Source organism: Gobio gobio (genome assembly GCF_949357685.1).
Source record: "Gobio gobio genome assembly, chromosome: 10".
Taxonomy (NCBI): domain Eukaryota; kingdom Metazoa; phylum Chordata; class Actinopteri; order Cypriniformes; family Gobionidae; genus Gobio; species Gobio gobio.
Genome location: NC_137116.1, coordinates 42,979,342 through 43,000,639, shown reverse-complemented (window position 1 = coordinate 43,000,639; position 21,298 = coordinate 42,979,342). Strand labels below are relative to the sequence as shown.

The window sequence follows — 21,298 nt, the reverse complement described above, 5'->3', positions numbered from 1 at the left end:
GCAGTGTGGGGGCCAGAGGCAGGCGAATTATAAAATCCTAATCTTTTCCCCCCTCCATCTGGCCCTGCGTCTCTCTCTCTGCTCGGTATAAAGGCATAAAGAATCCGGAGGTGATAGAGCCTGTTGCTACTGTGAGAAGCTTTTGACAGATGCACCAAAACACTCTGAATTCAGAGATGATGTTTAACCTGTTCCATTAGTGCCGAATTAAGTTATCCGTTTTTTTTATGTGGATTTTCTGTTTGTTTAATTATTCACTTGTCTGTTCGCATCAAGCTGAAGTTAATTAAAGAGGATTTCATTAGGAGCTTTCTCCATTGCGTTTTTGCATACAACGACGCCAATCATCACGAGTCCAATTACATAGAAGCTTTATTAATTCCCAACGACGTGACGTGTCCTATCTGAGCAGAAAATTGCGAAACAGTGAGGGATCATGAAGTAAGACATCAATCCGTGTGCATTACCCAGAGCGGCAGACTCACAACTTCCCACCTTATCAAAACTTGACTGAATGCATTCAATTGACAGATCAAGCCATTCAAAAGGCATTTGCATGTACATAATAAAAGCCTTTTTCCCCAATCCCTCTTTCCACTGACCAATAATTGTCTTTTCTGTGACCTACTCAATCCTCTGAGGTGCTTTCAATGGATAAACATCTCTGTAAGCCTTAGAGAGTTGAGTAAACCTCAATCTCTTGTTAATGGCGGCCACTCATTAGGAATCAAATAAATGGGCAACGCATTAATCCCAGATTGAGATATGGCGTTGAGCGGCTTTTGAGCTTGCCTTGATTTGCCTGTTTTGGATGAGTTAATTGATTCCGACCGCTGAGAGAAAGAGACAGAGGAAAGCTGATGGGTATCTGACTGTTGGGTAATTTTGCAAGAATTGCATGCATTTTCACTGGGCCTCTAAGAAGGAGCTTAAGCAGATAAACATGAAGACAGCCTTTGAATAGCTTTGATTCGGCTCGGATTTCCAGAGTGGAAAACAACTTAAATGTTTAAGGTCACTAATGACGGATGCTTCTTATGACATAGTGACATCTTAGAGAGCTGCTTTCTAGAAATTTTCAGAGGAAAGTTAAAGATAGATATATAGCTATCTATCTATCCATCCATCCATCCAGCTAAAAACTCATTTTACTTCTACTTTCTAATTTTCAAATTTTACTTCTGTTCTGGTTTGCTCCCTTACTTTAAATTCAGGAATGAATTGTAAGGCATTTTCAATTAAATTCTGAACGGCACACAACCGTGACAAGCAGAGAAATAATTTGATATCACCACAAACCAATATTTAAATTTCTGGGAAATAATCTTACAAATGGCTTTCTTTTAATGGTCTCTGCATACCAAACTAGAATGGTAGTAGAGCTATCAAAAAATTACACATTACTATTGGTGGTTAGCACATTATCCTTACCAACATTTCCAAGCCGCAAATGCAGAATTCCTTTTACGGTAGTGTAGACACTGATGGCTGGAGTGGCGCTGTGCTTGCTGTCATGCCTGCTGGCAAAGTTGGCATCCTGCAGGTACTCAGTAGTGATCACTTCCAGCTCATGGCTCACCTGGACGGCCGCACGGCCTTGACGCAGCATATGCTGCAGAAGTAAACAACAAATATAAATATTAAAGCTGTGAATTCAAAGGTCCTAAATATAGTGTGATACACTATAAAAAAGAAATGTGCTAAATATTTCGAATGTTTAGAAATGTGCTAAACAACAAGGCAATTCTTCATGGCCCCTGAATCAATTGTATTGATCGAACCATGTAGAACAAAAAGATAAACAAACATAACCAGCAACTAAGACATCTGTTACAGGCTACAGACAAATGCCAACTTCTGACGACCTTGTGGTTGTGTTTGAAGCCTAAATGGACCCTTTGTTAATTCTGAAAAGGTCAGAATCCATGCTAAAGAGGAACAGTCCAATTATGTTGATGTGATTGTATCTATTTCTGGTCTTGTTTTGTTTTAACCTTTATTCAACAGCTGACATCGATGAGAGCTCTAGCCAAGAGACCTGCGGTGGTGAGATCTAACAGACGCAGGTGTCCTGAAGTATGGCATGCATATTTCATAATTTCGACATGACACTCCCATCTGAGCACACTAAATAATGAATACCGCAGAAAGGTTTCGATGTGCAGGGTGACTGTCTGTCTGAGTTAAACAGCTGTGTGAGCTCTGTTGGGCTATTAATGAGGGCAGTATTTGTACCCGTGTCAAAATTCTATGTATGGCTTGTGGGGTTGTTACCAACATGGCAAGTTGAGGACTTGCAAGGCTGTTGCCAAGAAGAATAATTTGAGTTATTATTTGGAGTATTGTTTTGTCATGGTTTGTGCGGGGTGTGTTGGGGTATTGTAATATTTATTTTGGTGTGCAGTACATTGAGTCTTTGTGTGTTTACATGCATGACCTTATGGAAAAAATATGTTGACAACATGTAAGGTCATGTAAATGCCTTATTGGCATTCTGTCAGCTTATTCAGCGGGCACGTCTGACTTTTTAACAGTTTTGACATTAAGATAATGTCAAAATCTTGCAGGTAAACCCTGAAAATTGGGTTTAAAACTGATTTTTTTGTATACTCATATCTACTGTAGGGTGTCAAGGTTTAAAAATAACACTTAATACAAAATTTGAGAAAAATTTGCATGCAAAAGTTTGGGGTATGTAAGATATTTTTTTAAAGTTTTGAAAGAAGTCTCTCTTATGCTCACCAAGGCTGCATTTATTTGATTAAAAATACAGGAGAAAATGGAAAAATATTGTAAAACTTAATTGCAAAAAATTCTAGTGGGGCAAAACATTTGCACCCTGATAGGTAGTTTTACCTTCAGCTCCACAGCAGCTGAGCCAATCAGCATTAAGGATTCACTGTCCCAGATATCAATCTGCAGGGAGTGGAGCGCCAGGTATCGCAGGAACCACCCCCGCTCACCTGGCTTGAGGAACTGCGGGTCAACTCGGTACTGCAGCTGCAGACCAGGAAAACCTGAGGAAGAGGGGGAAAAAAGTACAACAAGAAAGAACAAAGTTATAACAAGAACACGAATAATGAGAGGACATAGAAAAACAGATTTGTGAATAAAGGGAAGGGTTTAGAATGAGAGTGAAGTAAATCGCCCATCTTTAACACAAATCTCAGGTGGGTGATAAAGCGCTACGTCCAATTCTATGAAGCAAGAAATCAAGGACTTTTATGTAAAAACCAAACTGATCTCTGTTAAGCCACCAAGCGAAATGTGTGGGAAATTTACATAAACATTTCTGAGCTACAACCCTCTAGCACGCACCACATCCTGCCAGTCATGAATATCAAACACTGGCAGTGCCGCAGGCGCTGATGTTTTCTATATGTTCCCACATCTTTCCCTGTGTCTAAAGTGATGACTGTAATCAGTTCTGAAAGTGCTTTGGTACCATTGCAGTTACATTTATGTTATTATGCAAAGCTGGAGAAGACCCTGGACCAATACTTCATGTGAGGGGGCTAGCAAATATCTGCTAGTGTAGACCTGAGTAGTGATTTAAAGCCAGGAACAACAAGTGTAAAGGAGTGTAAGGAAGCATTACTGAAGTGTTCAAAGGGATGTATGGCAGATGCTGGTAGGCCAGAGAGGAAGGAACGTGTAAAAAAGAGTAAAGAAGTGCAAGGCTGCATTTTTGATGTATGGTGGAGATGTTGGCAAAAAGGGAAAGTCCAGCAGTTTAACCATGAAATGTCTGTAGTCTGGATGAGGAAAACATTTTTTTCTGTTGAATAGAACCTTTGGCTACCTTTTCAGGCTGAAATTCAGCTTTTATTCAGCAAGGATGCATTAAATAGATCAAATGTGACAGGAAAGCTGTTTATAATTTAATAAAATATTTCTATTTCAAGTTAATGCTGTTCTTTTTAACCATCTATTTGTTAAAGAATCATGAAAAATATGTGATGGTTAAATTAATTAATTAATTAATTTTAAATAATGAATTGGCACTCGAGAAACATTTCTTATTTTTATTACTTGAAAGTGGTTGTGTTGCTTAGTGAATTGTTAAAGAACAATATTTGAAAAATTTTATTTTTTAAAATTCTATTTAAATTAGAATGCATTTACGGTCATTGTTTATCAATTTAATGCATCCTTAAAGTGTATACATACAGCCTAGTGTAAAAGGAAAGTGGTAAAGGTCCAGGCACAAATCCCTGTGGGACCCCAGTGGAGCAAGGCGTGTAAGCCTTTCCAGTCGACTTGGTACCTACTGTCATCCAGGTAGGATATAATCCAGAAAAGTACTGACCTAGAAATGAGCATTTCTACCATCTTAGAGATCAATAGTTTGTTGTTTGCAGCATCAGATGCTGCCAAAAGATCCAGAACAAACAGTACGGTGTTAAGCAAGGACACTCTGGTGACGTGTGTTTATGGGAACAACAGCAGTTCGAGTGGAGTGACTGGATTTGAAGCCTGATTTATGGGGTCAAGCAGGTTGAGCACAGTTGAAATTGAACACAAATAAACACAACAAACCTTGGATGCATTTTCATTCGTGGCAAAGCAAAACAAGCAAATGCAACACTAATGCTTAATGAAGCCAAAATGTTAAACTAGATGTTGCTTTTACATTGTGCTACTTCAGACAGAGAGCCAAAAATATTATTTCTTCATTGGAGAGAAGTGCAATGCTCAGCTGAGAATCTGGGATGAGAAGATGTTATGCAACAACAAGTAATTGCACAATAACAGCATCATATCCCACAGGATACAGATGTTCCCTCCACAGACATCAAAAGGCCTTCCGCGCAATATCATAATTCAGCCTGTAATCTTTATGGCACTTTATGGCTCATTGTCTTGTATAGTTGGGCCAGAGGTCGGTCTAAGGGCTGAGTTCTGTGCACTGAGGCATAATGCGTTTACGCCTTATAGCCAGGGTCTTCAATAGGAGGTCGGCCATCCCTAGGGTGCCCGACAATTATTATTTTTATTAAAACAAATTTTTGTGGAAAAAAAGAAAGATAAAGAAGCTTCTGTAAATGTTTCATTGTTTATCCCCCATTAAAATTAACTTAAATTAACATGCAATGTACATTGTGCATTATTGGTAATTATTTTAATAGCTCTGCATTGTAAGCAGCAAAACAAAGTATGGATGGATGGATGGATATTGTGAGATCATTCATGGATGGATGGAAGGATATTGTGAGATCATTTATCGATAGATAGATAGATAGATAGATAGATAGATAGATAGACAGACAGACAGACAGACAGACAGACAGACGGACGGACGGACGGACGGATAGATAGATATTGTGAAATCATTCATGGATGGATGGATATTGTGAGATCATGAATGGATGGATGGATGGATAGAAATTGTGAGATCATTTATCGATAAATAGATAGATAGATAGATAGATAGATAGATAGATAGATAGATAGATAGATAGATAGATAGATAGATAGATAGATAGATAGATAGATAGATGATAGATAGATAGATAGATAGATAGATAGATAGATAGATAGATAGATAGATAGATAGATAGATAGATAGATAGATAGATAGATAGATAGATAGATAGATAGATAGATAGATAGATAGATGGATAGATGGATAGATGGATAGATGTGTCTTTAGCTTTAAAATGGTTGAAGGCTTGCAAGCTCACACTAGATGTATTCTTTATGTATGATATTACGTCTCTTCTGAAATAAAAAGGCTGAAAGCAGGCTGTTAGAGCTGATCCTCTTGTACCCCTGCATCTCTCCGTCATGCACTCTCGCTCTATCACTCTCTCATTATCTGTCCCATTTCTTCTGTTCTCTTACTCCACCACCCTATCTATCTTACTCTTCAACCTTTGTTCTATCTCTATTGTCTATTACTTCGTTCTTCTCAGCTGTACGCTGCAGGCAATTGAGAGGTTGCCTACTCATCATGAAACAGACAAGTCTTTATGTCATGTATGTTCTACCTCATCAGACACTTTATCTAACCAATCAGTAAAGACCATTTCATACGAAACACAACAAGTGGTAAAACTGCTGCACAGCTTTTCCCTCGCATTGGGAACGTTTTTCAGTCAAGCAGGTGCTTGCAACAAATAAATCAATGCATTGAGCTTTAGCCAAGATTTTCATGGTATAACATGAGAGCAAAAAGCCCCACTCTGGCTATGGGAAAAGTGCACTTGAGGTGCTCTTAGCTCAACATTTTAAGGTGCTTTGAATTATCGGCCTTTGCCAGTCTGTGAGAAACTATTGATAAAAATAACTCACATCAGGGGCAGGTAATAAGTATTTTTGGCAGCCATTCGAACCGACAGAGCCAAAACTGTTTTCTCAGCACTACCAAGTTCATCACAAAGTCACGCCGTTTCTACACTTCTCCTCAGCAGGATATTGTGTATGAAGACTCTTTCCTAAAAGCAATTACTGGACTTTGGCCAAGAGCTGTTAAACTCTAATTGCTCATTTTTTAGAGCTTTATTCACTAAAACACTGCATGTGTTGCAGTAAAAAAACCGCCATTCATTTTTACAGACATTGATCTAATTCATTAGAGCAAAAAGGTGGTGCTTGCAATTTTGATGAGTGTCGTAAATACGCCTTTGTTTTCAGATGATAAACAAAGATGCTTTTAAAACAAAAGACAACAAGTGAAATAAAAAAAGTCTTCTGTAGTGCTGTGCAGAATCATAAAGCATTCGTAGGAGGATGGTAATCATACCAGAGCTAAGTGTGCCGTCCTTGTTGATAAGGGAGAGGACACAGGGGTAATCAGGATTGGATTTGAGCTTGCTGTTCCTCTCCGGGTCAAGCAGCTTCAGACGCTCGGTGGTGACAGGGTGGAAGCGGTAAAGCTGGAAGGTGAAATGGACAGAGCTGGGCCAGTCTGAATTCACACCAGCTTGAGGGACCCTATGGAGAGACAGACAACTGATTGGCATTGGGGAATGTGGCATTATTGAAAAGCAGTGATGACGTGTCGGGATGCGATTGGATCAGTGAAGACTTGATTTGAAAGAAATATTATGTGTGGAGTCAGTCTAAGTACCCCATTATTAGGATTCACTCGGTGGAGTTTAGTTATGAAGAATCAATTTGAGTGACTCCACAATGATGAGCAAGTCTCAGGGACTCAATGATAAAGAGCCAGTCTGAGTGACTCCTTCATAAAGAACCGCTATCAGCGATGCAATGATGGAGAGTCAGTCAAGGCACGCTATGATGAAGAATCGGAGTCACACCATGACAAACTCCGTTCAACCAGATCAATAGTAACTGATTTAAAGTTTTTTTTTTTTAAATGGCTAGAGGTCATATGATGAGAAAGCACTATTTCTTCTAAGATGATGCATCTTTTGTTCTATGTGATAATATGAAAGCCTACTGTAACTTGCAAAATTAAAAACTCCCTCTACTGCAAAAATGAGCTATTTCAGTCAGATGAATGTACTCAAACACAAAACAAATTAATAATGACTTTTTTATGGCAGAACCAAAAAAATGTGGATCTCGATGAAATGAATAAATATAACTAAATAAATAATATGGCAATAAAATAAAATGAAATAAAATAAAATGAAAAAACGTATAACCCTGAACCTAAAACGCAATCATTATCCGCTCTACACTAACACATTCTAACACTGCCATTAATAAGGTTAATGGTGAACACCTGTCTGACTGAAACCGCTCACTTAATTGAAAACAATAAAACAGTATCCTTCTACCAGAACTTGAAATAATAATGCTTGAAGGTCTCTTGAAGTCAGAAAGAGAAGGTAAATCATAAAATTAAACTTCCTATTTAATCATGTGGAACTTCATAATTTCCTGAAAGCAAAATCAATAACTTTCTTGCAAATTCATTGCACCATGGCTCTTAAAAAAAAAGTGTTTTTTGTTTGTTTGTTTATTTGGTAAGGCAGGACTTTTGGGGAGAAACAACTTCCTTAAAAACATGATATTTTAAATCAATTTAATTATCCAGTAATGGTTCACGGCATTTTATGTAAGCAATAATCATCCATTACTGGAGTGCTCAGCACCTGAAGAAACGCATTCATTCAACACTAGCAGCTCAGGGGCGGTGGGTTCACTCATTCAAACCTGAAGGTCTAAAAACCAACACGCTGGGTTTAGGACTTCATGCTGTTACACGAACAAGAGGATAAACAAAAGATATAAATAATTAAATGAAAGGACATAAATGAATTAATCAAAGTCCTAGGTGACATTTGAGAGCTGACAGGGCAATGTGAAGAGTTCGTCTCCATCCTCAGCAGAATGAATTAAAATGGAGGGACAGATTAGGGAGGGATGATTGCTTTCTTTTCTCTTTGTGAGGAAGATTAGCAATCAATCACTCAGAATTAGATAAGGATAGAAACTATTTAGAGTGCGGACAATTGGCAGGCCCACTGAGCGCGATCACATCACAATTCTAGAGTTTAAGTGCTATTCACTCAAAATGTCAGTTCTGACCTCAGAGCCAATCAAATGACTTGAATTCCTCAATTTAAAAGAATAAGCCTTACAGCTACGCGAGGATTTCACATCAATATTCATCTGGTAAACAAAGGGATGGATGAGTGGGAAACATTTCTAAGAGTGACTGCAGATTACACACAAATGCACAAAAACTGCATATTTTAGAAGGGAGATTCATTTAGCAGATAAACCACACAATTTTACTTCCTCTAGAAAAGAGAAAACGTATTCAGGTATTTCCATATACTTTTACAAGCCAATAGGTCAAAATCATGTCAGTTGACTCACCAGCCTTCTTACTGTGTGTTTAGAGAAAAAGCATTCCAGTTCACAGCATTAAAAATGCATTGACCTATCAAAGTGACAATGTTCTGTTTATTATAAGCACAAGCTGGAGTTATGACGTCTGCCACTTTAAAGCGGTCATGACATTAGGGCTGTGCCGGTAAACGTGACAACCGCACCACCGCGGTGGCTGGCCAAAACACTTATTTTGTATGTGAATGCTGTTTTACGTGAATATTGTGACAGGAGTGAAGCACAAAGCTTTATTTACAAAAAAAATAATAGGTTCGCAATTATGTTACATCGCAGCCATGGAAACATATGGTTTCTTCCTTTTTTTTTTGCTTTTAATTAGGAGTATATTCGCATCATTTACTGTGGTAAAGTAGAAAACTTGTTATTAGACTTAAGGTGCGACAAGTTTACGTGTATAGCGCATTTCATACACACCGGAGATTTTTAGTTTCGCTCTCTCTCTGGCAGCGCATAATCAAACAAAGCCTAAAGTTGTTGACCCTGCGGAAGATAATTTCGTGCTTCACACTTTTACTACAAGTGTCAGTTCTGGAACGTCAGGAGAAAACGAAGATATTAGAAACGCGATGCTCTCTTTCCTGCTCATGTCCCACATCCCTGTCAGCGCAAAGCGGCCTATGATATATATATATATATATATATATATATATGGATATATATACTATTTGTTGATATCTTCCTCTAGAAGCAATCATATGCAAACGTATTTGCCTGTGTGACATCACAGATCCCCCAATATCCAAGCCAAATTTGAAGTTGGGTTGAATAAATGCTTTGTTTAGAATGAGGAGGATGTTTTCGGTTGTGAAATTTGCAGGATGTTTTACTGATACAAAGATAAAGGAAAATTTGATTTGATGTCATGTAGGGCAGTTTTTTAGGGCAGTTCTACCGCCACCGCTGGTAGTTGGTCCATTACCATCGTCACAGCCCCACATGACATCAAATCAAATTTTAAAACTTCATCCTCATTCTAAACAAAGCATTTATTCAACCAAGCTCCAAATTCGGCTTGGATACTATGGGATCTGTGATGTCAAACTGGCAAAAACATTTGCATATCGTTAGCCTCATAGCATAATTGCCAAAAAGTCCAAAAACATTGAAATATGATCTGGGCAATTATGCTATGAGGCTAACGATATGATTGCTTCTAGAGAAAGATATCAACAAATAGTTTTACATCATCACACCATGTGCCCCTCACTTGTGTTCAGTCGCTTAATGGCTGATAATTGTCTACTCCAGACAAGACCGCCGCGTCAAAAGCAAAGAGAACCCATTATAATCACTGACGCTGTCTACACTAGATACAGTATACAGATGCCCGTACGCTTGTGTCTGCAGACAACTGGACAAAAGGAAGAGTAAAAGAATGTTTGCCTCGACGCGTCCTGTTTAAACAGCTCGTATGCTTACTGTATCTGTACAGTAGAGATGACACAAACGTAACTGTGACTATATCATCATGCAATATGGTTGACGAAAAAAGACAAGACTAAAATGTAGTTTAAAAAAAAAAAACTTGACCAAAATCACACTCTGTTTTTGTCGGGGCGAAAGAGAGGAGCGTTCGAGCATTTATACTTGAGGTTGTCAGATTTCAATAATTTAAATACAATAATTTCAATAATTTTCAAAAGAACACACATTATATCCGGTGTTTGCAATCTGGCAACCATGCGCATGTGAGCGCGCTCTCTCTCTCTCTCTCTCTCTCTCTCTCTCTCTCTGCGATGATTGGAAAACACCAATAAACAAGTAAGCTGCATTACAGCAAGCATTTGAGATTTTCTGCTTAAATTAAAGTGTCATTCAGTGGGTCTGTGTTCTGTCACGACTCAGTAACAGCTTGTGCTGTTTGTGTGACTAAATCTGCCATCAAACCTTCTCAGTGATGAACTGTAATAAATCCAAGCATGGATCTCTCGACTATTTGCGGTCGTGTTTGCTGAATAACTGCACTTACACAACCTCAGTGTGACAATGCAAAGTCTTTTTTGCCGTTGTCTTAAAGGATTAGTTCACCCCAAAATGAAAACTTCCTGATAATTCACTCACCCCCATCTCATCCAAGATGTTCATGTCTTTCTTTCTTCAGTCGAAAAGAAATTACGTTTTCAGAAGAAAACATTCCAGGATTTTTCATCATATAATGGTTTTCAATTGCAACCAAAATGCTGAAGGTCAAAATCAATGCGGTTTCAAAGTGCTTCGATGGGCTTCAGAGGCTCTGTGTGATCCCAGATGAGGAATTGGGTCTTATCTAGCGAAACGATCGGCCATTTTAAAAAAAATTAATAAAAATTAATATACTTTTTAACCTACATTGTTCATCTTGCGCAGCTCTGCGAGGTGCTAAGGATGATGTAATCACGTAGGAAAGGTCACGCTAGACGTAGACAGAAGTACGGCCACTTTGTTTACAAGCGCTCATGCAAAGACTAATACAAAAAACAAATACAAAAGCACCTCACAGAGCTGCACAAGATGAGCAATTTAGGTTAAAAAGTATATTCATTTATTTTTTTAAATGACCGATGGTTTCGCTAGATAAGACCCTATTCCTCAGCTGGGATCACGCAGAGCCTCGGAAGCCCAACGAAGTGCTTTGAAACTGCATTGATTTGGACCTTCAGCATTTTGGTTGCAATTGAAATCCATCATATGATGAAAAAACCTGGAATGTTTTCTTAAAAAATTAATTTCTTAATTTCTTAACATCTTGGATGAGATGGGGGTGAGTAAATTATCAGGAAATTTTCATTTTGGGGTGAACTAATCCTTTAATAAAAAAACATTAAAGTAATGTGGAATTTCACTGTTTATTTTTTTTTGATAAGTTTCTTATTGTTCTTATATGATAAATAGGCTATAATAAATCATTAAACTAGATGAGGTAAAATAAACCATGCTTATGGGTCTACATTCTCTTGATTTGTGCTTATAGGTTAAAGTGCAACAATAAATACATTTCTTAAATTACAACAATCCTTGTGATTATAATTTTTTGCAAAATAATCGGGATTATCAATGCAGCATGACCAAAACTAGACTAAAATGCTCAGACATCTAGTCGACTAAAACTTGACTAAACAAAAAAAGGACAAGGTTGACTAAATATGATAAAAACTAAAAAGCACATTTGACACAGGACTACGACAGACAAAATTTTAAAAAATAGCAGACGAAATTAACACTAGTTTGATAAAAAAAAATACAAAAAAAAAAATACAAAAAAGAATATATAATATTATATATATATATATATATATAATATTATATATATATATATATATATATATATATATATATATATATATATATATATATATATATATATATATATATATATATATATATATATATATATATATATATATACAGTGAGGAAAATAAGTATTTGAACACCCTGCTATTTTGCAAGTTCTCCCACTTAGAAATCATGGAGGGGTCTGAAATTGTCATCGTAGGTGCATGTCCACTGTGAGAGACATAATCTTCCATAAAAATTCCAAAAATCACAATGAATGATTTTTTAACTACTTATTTGTATGATACAGCTGCAAATAAGCATTTGAACACCTGAGAAAATCAATGTTAATATTTGGTACAGTAGCCTTTGTTTGCAATTACAGAGGTCAAACGTTTCCTGTAGTTTTTCACCAGATTTGCACACACTGCAGGAGGGATTTTGGCCCACTCCTCCACACAGATCTTCTCTAGATCAGTCAGGTTTCTGGCCTGTCACTGAGAAACACAGAGTTTGAGCTCCCTCCAAAGATTCTCTATTGGGTTTAGGTCTGGAGACTGAGTAGGCCACGCCAGAACCTTGATATGCTTCTTACAGAGCCACTCCTTGGTTATCCTGGCTGTGTGCTTCGGGTCATTGTCATGTTGGAAGACCCAGCCTCGACCCATCTTCAATGCTCTAACTGAGGGAAGGAGGTTGTTCCCCAAAATCTCGCAATACATGGCCCCAGTCATCCTCTCCTTAATACAGTGCAGTCGCCCTGTCCCATGTGCAGAAAAACACCCCCAAAGTATGATGCTACCACCCCCATGCTTCACAGTAGGGATGGTGTTCTTGGGATGGTGCTCATCATTCTTCTTCCTCCAAACACGTTTAGTGCAATTATGACCAAAAAGTTATATTTTGGTCTCATCTGACCACATGACTTTCTCCCATGACTCCTCTGGATCATCCAAATGGTCATTGGCAAACTTAAGACGGGCCTGGACATGTGCTGGTTTAAGCAGGGGAACCTTCTGTGCCATGCATGATTTCAAACCATGACGTCTTAGTGTATTACCAACAGTAACCTTGGAAACGGTGGTCCTAGCTCTTTTCAGGTCATTGACCTGTGTAGTTCTGGGCTGATTTCTCACCTTTCTTAGGATCATTGAGACCCCACGAGGTGAGATCTTGCATGGAGCCCCAGTCCGAGGGAGATTGACAGTCATGTTTAGCTTCTTCCATTTTCTAATGATTGCTCCAACAGTGGACCTTTTTTCACCAAGTTGCTTGGCAATTTCCCCGAAGCCCTTTCCAGCCTTGTGGAGGTGTACAATTTTGTCTCTAGTGTCTTTGGACAGCTCTTTGGTCTTGGCCATGTTAGTAGTTGGATTCTTACTGATTGTATGGGGTGGTCAGGTGTCTTTATGCAGCTAACGACCTCAAACAGGTGCATCTAATTTAGGATAATAAATGGAGTGGAGGTGGACATTTTAAAGGCAGACTAACAGGTCTTTGAGGGTCAACATTCTAGCTGATAGACAGGTGTTCAAATACTTATTTGCAGCTGTATCATACAAATAAATAGTTAAAAAAATCATACATTGTGATTTCTGGATTTTTTTTTTTTAGATTATGTCTCTCACAGTGGACATGCACCTACGATGACAATTTCAGACCCCTCCATGATTTCTAAGTGGGAGAACTTGCAAAATAGCAGGGTGTTCAAATACTTATTTTCCTCACTGTATATATATTGTGGCATTAAGCCATAACTATTTAAATTTTATTTCAATTAATTGTGCAGCCCTGTTTATTTATTTTAATTTTCAAATTTTTATTATATAATTAGTTTTTAGCTTTTCATCAACTCACAAACCCCTGTTTGGGAAACCCTACAATAAATGCATACCTAAAAAATTATTTATTATTATTTTCTGTGCAATTATCACATTTCATTGTATTAAATGTGTTAAACTGATTGCCCTAAAGCCCTAATAATAAATTAATAAATGGATCTCAAGTCTTTAAAAGGCTGAAATTTCATCACCTTCTCCTCCCATTTGAAAAATACAACAACCTGACAAAGACAGTGAGAGAGATGCAGAGAAAATACAAGAGAAAGAGAGGGAGAGTGTGCTTTAAATCTATCAATGCCTGATCTGAGAACAGAGAGGTGCCGGAATCTGTCACAAGCACACTTGACAAGCGCCGTTTCTTATGTGGACAAGTTAGCATCAATATTGCGTGATATATGGACATTGGCTGATTGGAGGCAGAGAGGAGTTAGCCAGAGATGCTTGGCCCTGAACCAGCACTTGAAGAGCTGCATTACTATTGAAATAAAGGACCTGACATCTCCTGTTTAATAGCTAGTGTTTCAGCACTGCTCGTAAAGGCTGTAGACTAGAACATACTGCTCTATAACAGATCTGCTTGTGAATCTTTCAAAGCAGATTAAGTCATATTGCAATTAATTATTAAAATACCGCTATATTATATTATATACATCAAAATCCTATTATACAGTTTTAATATATTTTCATTAAAATGTTTGGCTTTTCTTCCCAAACATTGCTTTGAATAGTTTTTCCTGGAATACACAAATTACCAACTGAAATAAACAATTTCATTTAGTAGAGTACTTAAATGAATGGCATTATGCCAGGCAGATGATGTTAGAAATTGTTTTACATTCACATTAATTGCCAGTATTTGTCTGGACACGTCTACAATTTAAAAAGATTAAATGCAATGAGGAAAACGGTGACAATATTTTCAACAAGCAGCTAACTTTTTTAGTGAAAACTTTTATTTTTATTTAAAAGATGCAGTCAATAAAAAAACACTAATGTCAACCTGTTACAGTTTAATTAAAAATGACAATACTGAGTAATAGTAAATAACTACATGTCATTACTATAGGGTTAGGGTAGGATTAGGGTTAGTTGTATGTAATTATTAGTTATTACTATAGTATAACAACGTTATAATAACGTTGTATAACGTGTAACAACGACCCATTAAAATAAAGTGTTACCAAAAAAAAAAGGCTGATTTTAATGTACACAGATGAACCCAGCAGTACAGAAAAAGGAGACTGCAACAGTGCAGCTAAGATGGCCTGACATTCAAACATACCTGGTAAAGGCCAGGAACTGCAGGATAAGAGTGTTGGCCTGCAGATGATCTGCTTCTTCTCTTTGGAGGTCAAAGTTGACAGGCTCAGAAGGATCCAAAACCTCAGCCACCTGGTTCTGATGGTCCAGGATCTGAGGAAAACCAGAGGAGAAGAGCTGGGCCAAAGATCTCCGGGAGGTCGACCTGGAGGAGCTGAGATAGAGAAATCCCATTTGCACAGCTAAAAGTTGGCTGTCAGTAGAAGACACAATGATTTACTAATGATATGTTAAGCATTACATAATGTAGCTTTTTCCAGTACATTCAATTACCCAAGCATTTAATTTCGTTACTGAACACCTGCCTTACTCAGTCTTTGTGCATCAAAGGTCTTTAGTCACAATAATGTACCTGCACAGACACCTGAAGCTGCCAAGTGCTGTCAAGACAACACATGTGGCAGCCGACTGTGCTTTATCAGGTACATACTGTATCTCTTCACAGTATTTCACATGTGCAGCATTGTAAAAAAAAAAAAACTTTTAGCCACAGCATGATCTATGTCAAATGTTAGAGCTACTATGAAATCCTCTGGCGTGATCTGGTAATATGTCCTGCTATGATATCTTAAATGGGATCTCACACATGAGATGATATACATGGTTTTGAGAGGCTTGCATCAAGCAGTTTCTTAAAGTCTTCAGAAACGTCTTCTTTCCTGAAAGACTTGTATTGTCGCACAAAGCATTTGAAATATGTCCCATTACACATAGAAAGAAAATTGCAGGAAAAAGCAAATAAAAACAGCAAATAAAAATATAGCTGCAAGCAGCAATTATCGGGGCAAACAAGGAAGCTAGCAGCAGACCAACTGGAAAGTAAAGATATTTGGAGCCAGTTTTAAGCAAAAAGGTTAAAAACACACAAATACATTGAGTTGTATAGAGGGCCACCAAGTGGCACAGTCCCACCACTTTTTGTGTGTCCTCAGAGTGCCCCCATATATAAGCGCGTCAAATTTGGTGAAAATATCTAATTTTGTTTTGACATTTGTATTTATGATGCATTTATGATACATTTACGATTTGATTGCATTTTTTTGCCACTTACTATAACAATTTTGACATTTGTCCATTGACATATATAGTCTACACACTAAGATTCTGATTTTCCTATGGTGATTTTGTCTTGATCGGACTAACGGTTTCAAAGATATTTTGCGAAAGTTGTTGAAGTGCTAAATCACACCGGGTGTTTCTCAAACAGAAGGATGCATCCTACCGAGACTGCGTCCTTCCTAGTCCAGTCCTTCTAGGGCTTGTAGGCTAGTGTCCTCCTCAGCAATTAAACACTAGAATGAGACAGTCTAGTAAGTGCGCACAGCAAAACAAAAGATAACATCTATGCTTTCATGTCTGAAAACATTATTTTTGTCTTACATTTCATAATAAACTCAGACAAGCTCAGTAACAACTCATTTTCCGTCATGAATTGGAATGTTCACAAAGGATTGTGGGTGATTTAAGGCCGCGAAGGATACATCCGATTCATCCTACAAAACAGGCAGGATGAAGGACGCGAAAAACAAAGGTGATGCAGCCTTCGCAGGATGCAGCCTTCCATTTGAGAAACACCCAGCATTGCACTAACCATAAGGCAAAACCTAGCATGTTTGGTATTGTTGGACTCGACAAGAATAAGTTATAAGCATATGAATATTTGCGTTTACCACTAGGTGGCGCTGGTTCAAAACTTCTCAGGCTCATTCAGGAAATGCTAATTAGTTCATAAAATACAGCCGATATGGAAAAATTGGATATCATTCCACTCGGCATGCCTCCCCGAATCTAACGATAATGATTTTAGGGCAAACAGTTCAGAAGTTGTAAGCAAAAATATTTTTCATATCTACGGACCAGTGGGTGCCACTGCGTTGAAATGCAGCATGTAGCCTGATGTCAATCTTGTGATGATATGTACTAACTTTGGTCAGAATATGATCAAGCGTTGCAGAGATGAAGCCTTATGTCTATTTTTTGCAAGCGCTATGTAAAGTTTGTTCGCGCGTTATTCAAAAACAGTTTAATGTAATTGACTTGAATTCCATAACTTTTTGTTGCCATTGTCTGATGATGATCTGATTCAATTTTCGTACAAATCGGATAAACCGTCTAAGAGGAGTTCGAAAAAGTATTTTTTTTGGCAGGTAAATTTGGTGGGAAAATTGGCACTACTGAACAGTCTTGAGCTAAGGAATCGGATGAAAAAAATATTTTGTTTCTAGCCCTTATGGTTTAAAAGTTATTAGCACGAACATAAGTGCAACTTTGGACAGTTGGTGGCACTAGAGGAATTGAGTTAGAGACTCCAAATTTAATATGGTGACATTTTAGACTGTCTGTCTGCCAAATTTCATAAGCGGTTCTATGAGCTGCCATAGACTCATGAGCGGAAGAAGGAGTAAAATAATAATAGTAAGACCTGTACAGCCAATACGAAATATAATATAACCTCAATCCATCATAAACTGTAACAGTCTTGATTTTTAATCAAAAACCTTGCCTTCCTTTGCAATTTGCATCAACATACTTCCTCATGTGTACACACACACACACACACACACACACACACACACACACACACACACACACACACACACACACACACACACACACACACACACACACACACACACACACACACACACACACACACACACACACACACACACACACACACACACACACACACACACACACACACACACACACACACACACACACAAACAATACATACATACACATAAAACACATAAACATTCAAATAAGCATAGAACATTTGCCATCCCTGTAAACACAGCATGTAATCCCTACGAGCAATATGGCTCACAGTAAAAAATATTTCCCCTCTACTGATGCTGCTTATATAGAAATTATATTTAGGAACCCCTAACGAGAGCTTTTCCAACATTACAGAAGAGCGAAAAATATATGCGAGGGTAACGACAGCAGGACTTTAATATGTTCTTCCAGTGACTCAAAACTAATTAGAAGACACAGTAATTAGGCCTACACTTATACCGGAGGCTTTTAATTGCCACAATCAAAGAAGAATATAATATTACCTATGGATCGTGTAATTTTCTGCTGAATTACACATTAATAATCCTTGCTTATTATTTTCACACTCTTCTGACCCAATATATATTTTTAACACGACCCTCAAATTTAAAAAAAAAGATTAAAAATAAAAGAAAGATAAAGAGGGAGAGAGACATGAAGAAAGATAAAGATTGAAAGAGACATAGTCATCTGTTTTGGTAATTATTTCTTTAACTTAATTCATATGCATTTCTAATAAATAATCAGTTAAAATATTTAATTAATTGCATGATACGCTGATTAAGTAATTAAAACAAATCACGGTTAAATAGTACTATCAATATTTGCTAAATGAAGGTAATTCAAAAACATGATTGTGGTAGACAAAATTACTAAATAAACATTACAAAAATACATTTTACAATACATTTAAATCACTAAAAAAAAATATTAATAATGTTTTATTATTATTATTATTATTATTGTGTCTAAATGTCTTTTAAAACCAAATTATCTGGATAGTCTAACTGGTTTCTATTGGACTATTGGTTTCTCGTAATGACAGACCAGTGGGATTTGTACTCATAACAAGCAACTCATTTAAAACGGCATGAATAAGAGACAAGAGATTTTGTTATTATGTAAATGTTTTATCATAATATCCCAGGGAAATCAAGCACTTCTGTCCTTGTCTGTGATAGTCTGAGCTCTTCAGAAAACACATACATACAAATCTAACCAATTAAAGTCCCTCACATAGAACATTTGGGTTTTTTTTAATTCACCTCCAGTCCTACTGAAAGAACTTAATTCATTCCACGTGGTTTAGTATTCAGACTTCAATTTTAATTTTAAAGGTCTCAATCAGATACGACAACTGACTCAAATTAGAGCTCTAATTTTAAATAAGGCTTTAGGTGACACATTGGTCCCCTGTGCACTGTGAATCTGCTGGGCCAGATGTAGATAATGCTGGCCTGTCAACTGTCTTTGGTCAGAATTAGTTGATGATTGTGACACCGAACGTCTCCTGAATGACAACTCTGTACTCCTTGAGATTTTAAATGACCATCTCAAATCACAGTTTCAGCTTTCATATATATATATTTCAGTTTTCAGTTTTCATATATATATATACTAAAACGTGCCATACTAATGCCATAACTGGCTGCCATACTGCCATAATTAGCACAATATGTGTGAAGTCTGTTCACAGTATATATATATACAGTATATTAGTGCTGTTCATTTAAATTTTTTTCAGTTCAATGCATTAAAACTATTTAACGAAATTAACGCAGCCTCCATTTTTCTACCATCATTTGGCAAGCGTTACATTATATGATCATGCTCTTATTCATGCAAATGCTTTTAAACCAAGACAAATGAGAATTCGCTGTCTTGTGAATGTCCTGTTTGTGTGACACACACACACACACACACACAACGCACAGAAAGACGTGAGCCAGTATCGCACACACACACAATGCACCAGAATCGCATTCTCTTTCGCTCTTGAACAAACAACAGAATTATGCCAAAATACCCGTTTGGACAAGTATTCTCATAGGAGCAGTCTAAACAAGTTAAATAATGTCTTAAATGAACTTAAAGTGTTGTGAGAAAATGAAATGCGAGTGACAGCCCGTCAGATCCGCGTCATGTTTGGCAGTGGGAGATCTTAAAGTGACAGAAGCCTAATAAACCAATTGCTGTGATGTCTGTCAGTAATGTTAATCAAACAACAAAGGTAACAGAGAAAATCGAAGCTTTAATAATGATGAATCTATATTTAATGTATAATTTATGCAGTTAAGAAAGGTGTTTGGTAACAATTTCTGTATATGTCTAATAGGTAGGAAGGCCACCGGTAAATATGACATTTTTTATAATGGGTTTATGTGAAGATTGTTTTAAGTTCACTTAAATGAATAGTTATTTTTTAAAGCCTAATAAATGTTGAATTTTTTTTAATTGAATTGTTGAAAGTGTGTGTGTGTGTGTGTGTGTGTGTGTGTGTGTGTGTGTGTGTGTGTGTGTGTGTGTGTGTGTGTGTATACTGTAAACAGACAGTAATTATGACTGCTAATTATGGAATTTTTTTGTTGATAGATATACTCATATATCGAGTTGACATATACTAAAGTATTAAAAAGGTACAGAAGCAAATGCAGTCCATTTACTTGAGTGAAGAATATGGCTCCTGTACAGCTGATTTATTTGTTAGTGTGTCTGTATGGTTCTCACCCAGCAGTGTGTGTTCCCAGGGTGATGACAGGGGCGTGCACTGGGGTGAAGGTCAGCTCCCGCATCTCATCCTCTTCTTCACTTCTGTCTCCCTCTCTCTCCTGCACACTCAGCTCCAGGTGAGCTATGCTGCTGGCAACTGGACGCTCCTGATTCAATTGAAATCAACCCGCATACGTGGAAAGAGAGAAGAACAGACAAATTCAGAAGTCATTTTGGACTGAAATTAAGGAGCAGATCCTGCAAAAGAAATCCCCAGAGGCTTTGATGAAGTTTTGGCTCACAAGTCTCTCTCTCTCTTCTGAAACATACTGAGAATATTTCATCAGCAAATCTAAAACAACCTTCTAAAACAACAAAGAGGTCATCAGTTCAGAGATGAGCTCTGTCAGGACCATTTAGTATCGGAATCTTTCACACACACACACACAAAAAAAGACACACCACAGCCAACAGAAACTCTAACAGCCAAACACTCTACAAGACCTTCAAGTTCTTTATAAGATGCCTGAAGACACAACTCTTCACGGCGTTTTCTATTCTCCTTACCTAGCATCAGGCAACACACCCACGGGCCACCGGCAATCTGTTCATTGACCATCTGATTTATATTGCTGAAAAATTGGCAAGTATGTTCCTCGATCAGGCAAGCTTTAATCGGATTGGCTAGCTTTACACAACTTCTGGGAATCAAGGTACACAGGTTATCCCTAAAAAATTCAGCGTTGCCATCACAAGAATAAATTACATTTCTAAATATTTC

General features: G+C 37.4%; 1 protein-coding gene across 1 annotated transcript in view; it reads right to left on the bottom strand.

Moving 5' to 3' along the window:
* The window catches only part of nphp4 (nephronophthisis 4), a 268,868-nt gene that overhangs the window by 48,307 nt on the left and 199,263 nt on the right, over positions 1–21,298 (bottom strand). Inside the window, exons 13-17 of the mRNA XM_079826906.1 lie at positions 20,536–20,684; positions 15,209–15,400; positions 6,746–6,936; positions 2,857–3,017; positions 1,432–1,612 (exon numbers count right to left, since the gene is read on the bottom strand). Coding sequence (XP_079683032.1) covers positions 1,432–1,612; positions 2,857–3,017; positions 6,746–6,936; positions 15,209–15,400; positions 20,536–20,684 — 874 coding nt within the window. The remainder of the gene's footprint in view (positions 1–1,431; positions 1,613–2,856; positions 3,018–6,745; positions 6,937–15,208; positions 15,401–20,535; positions 20,685–21,298) is intronic.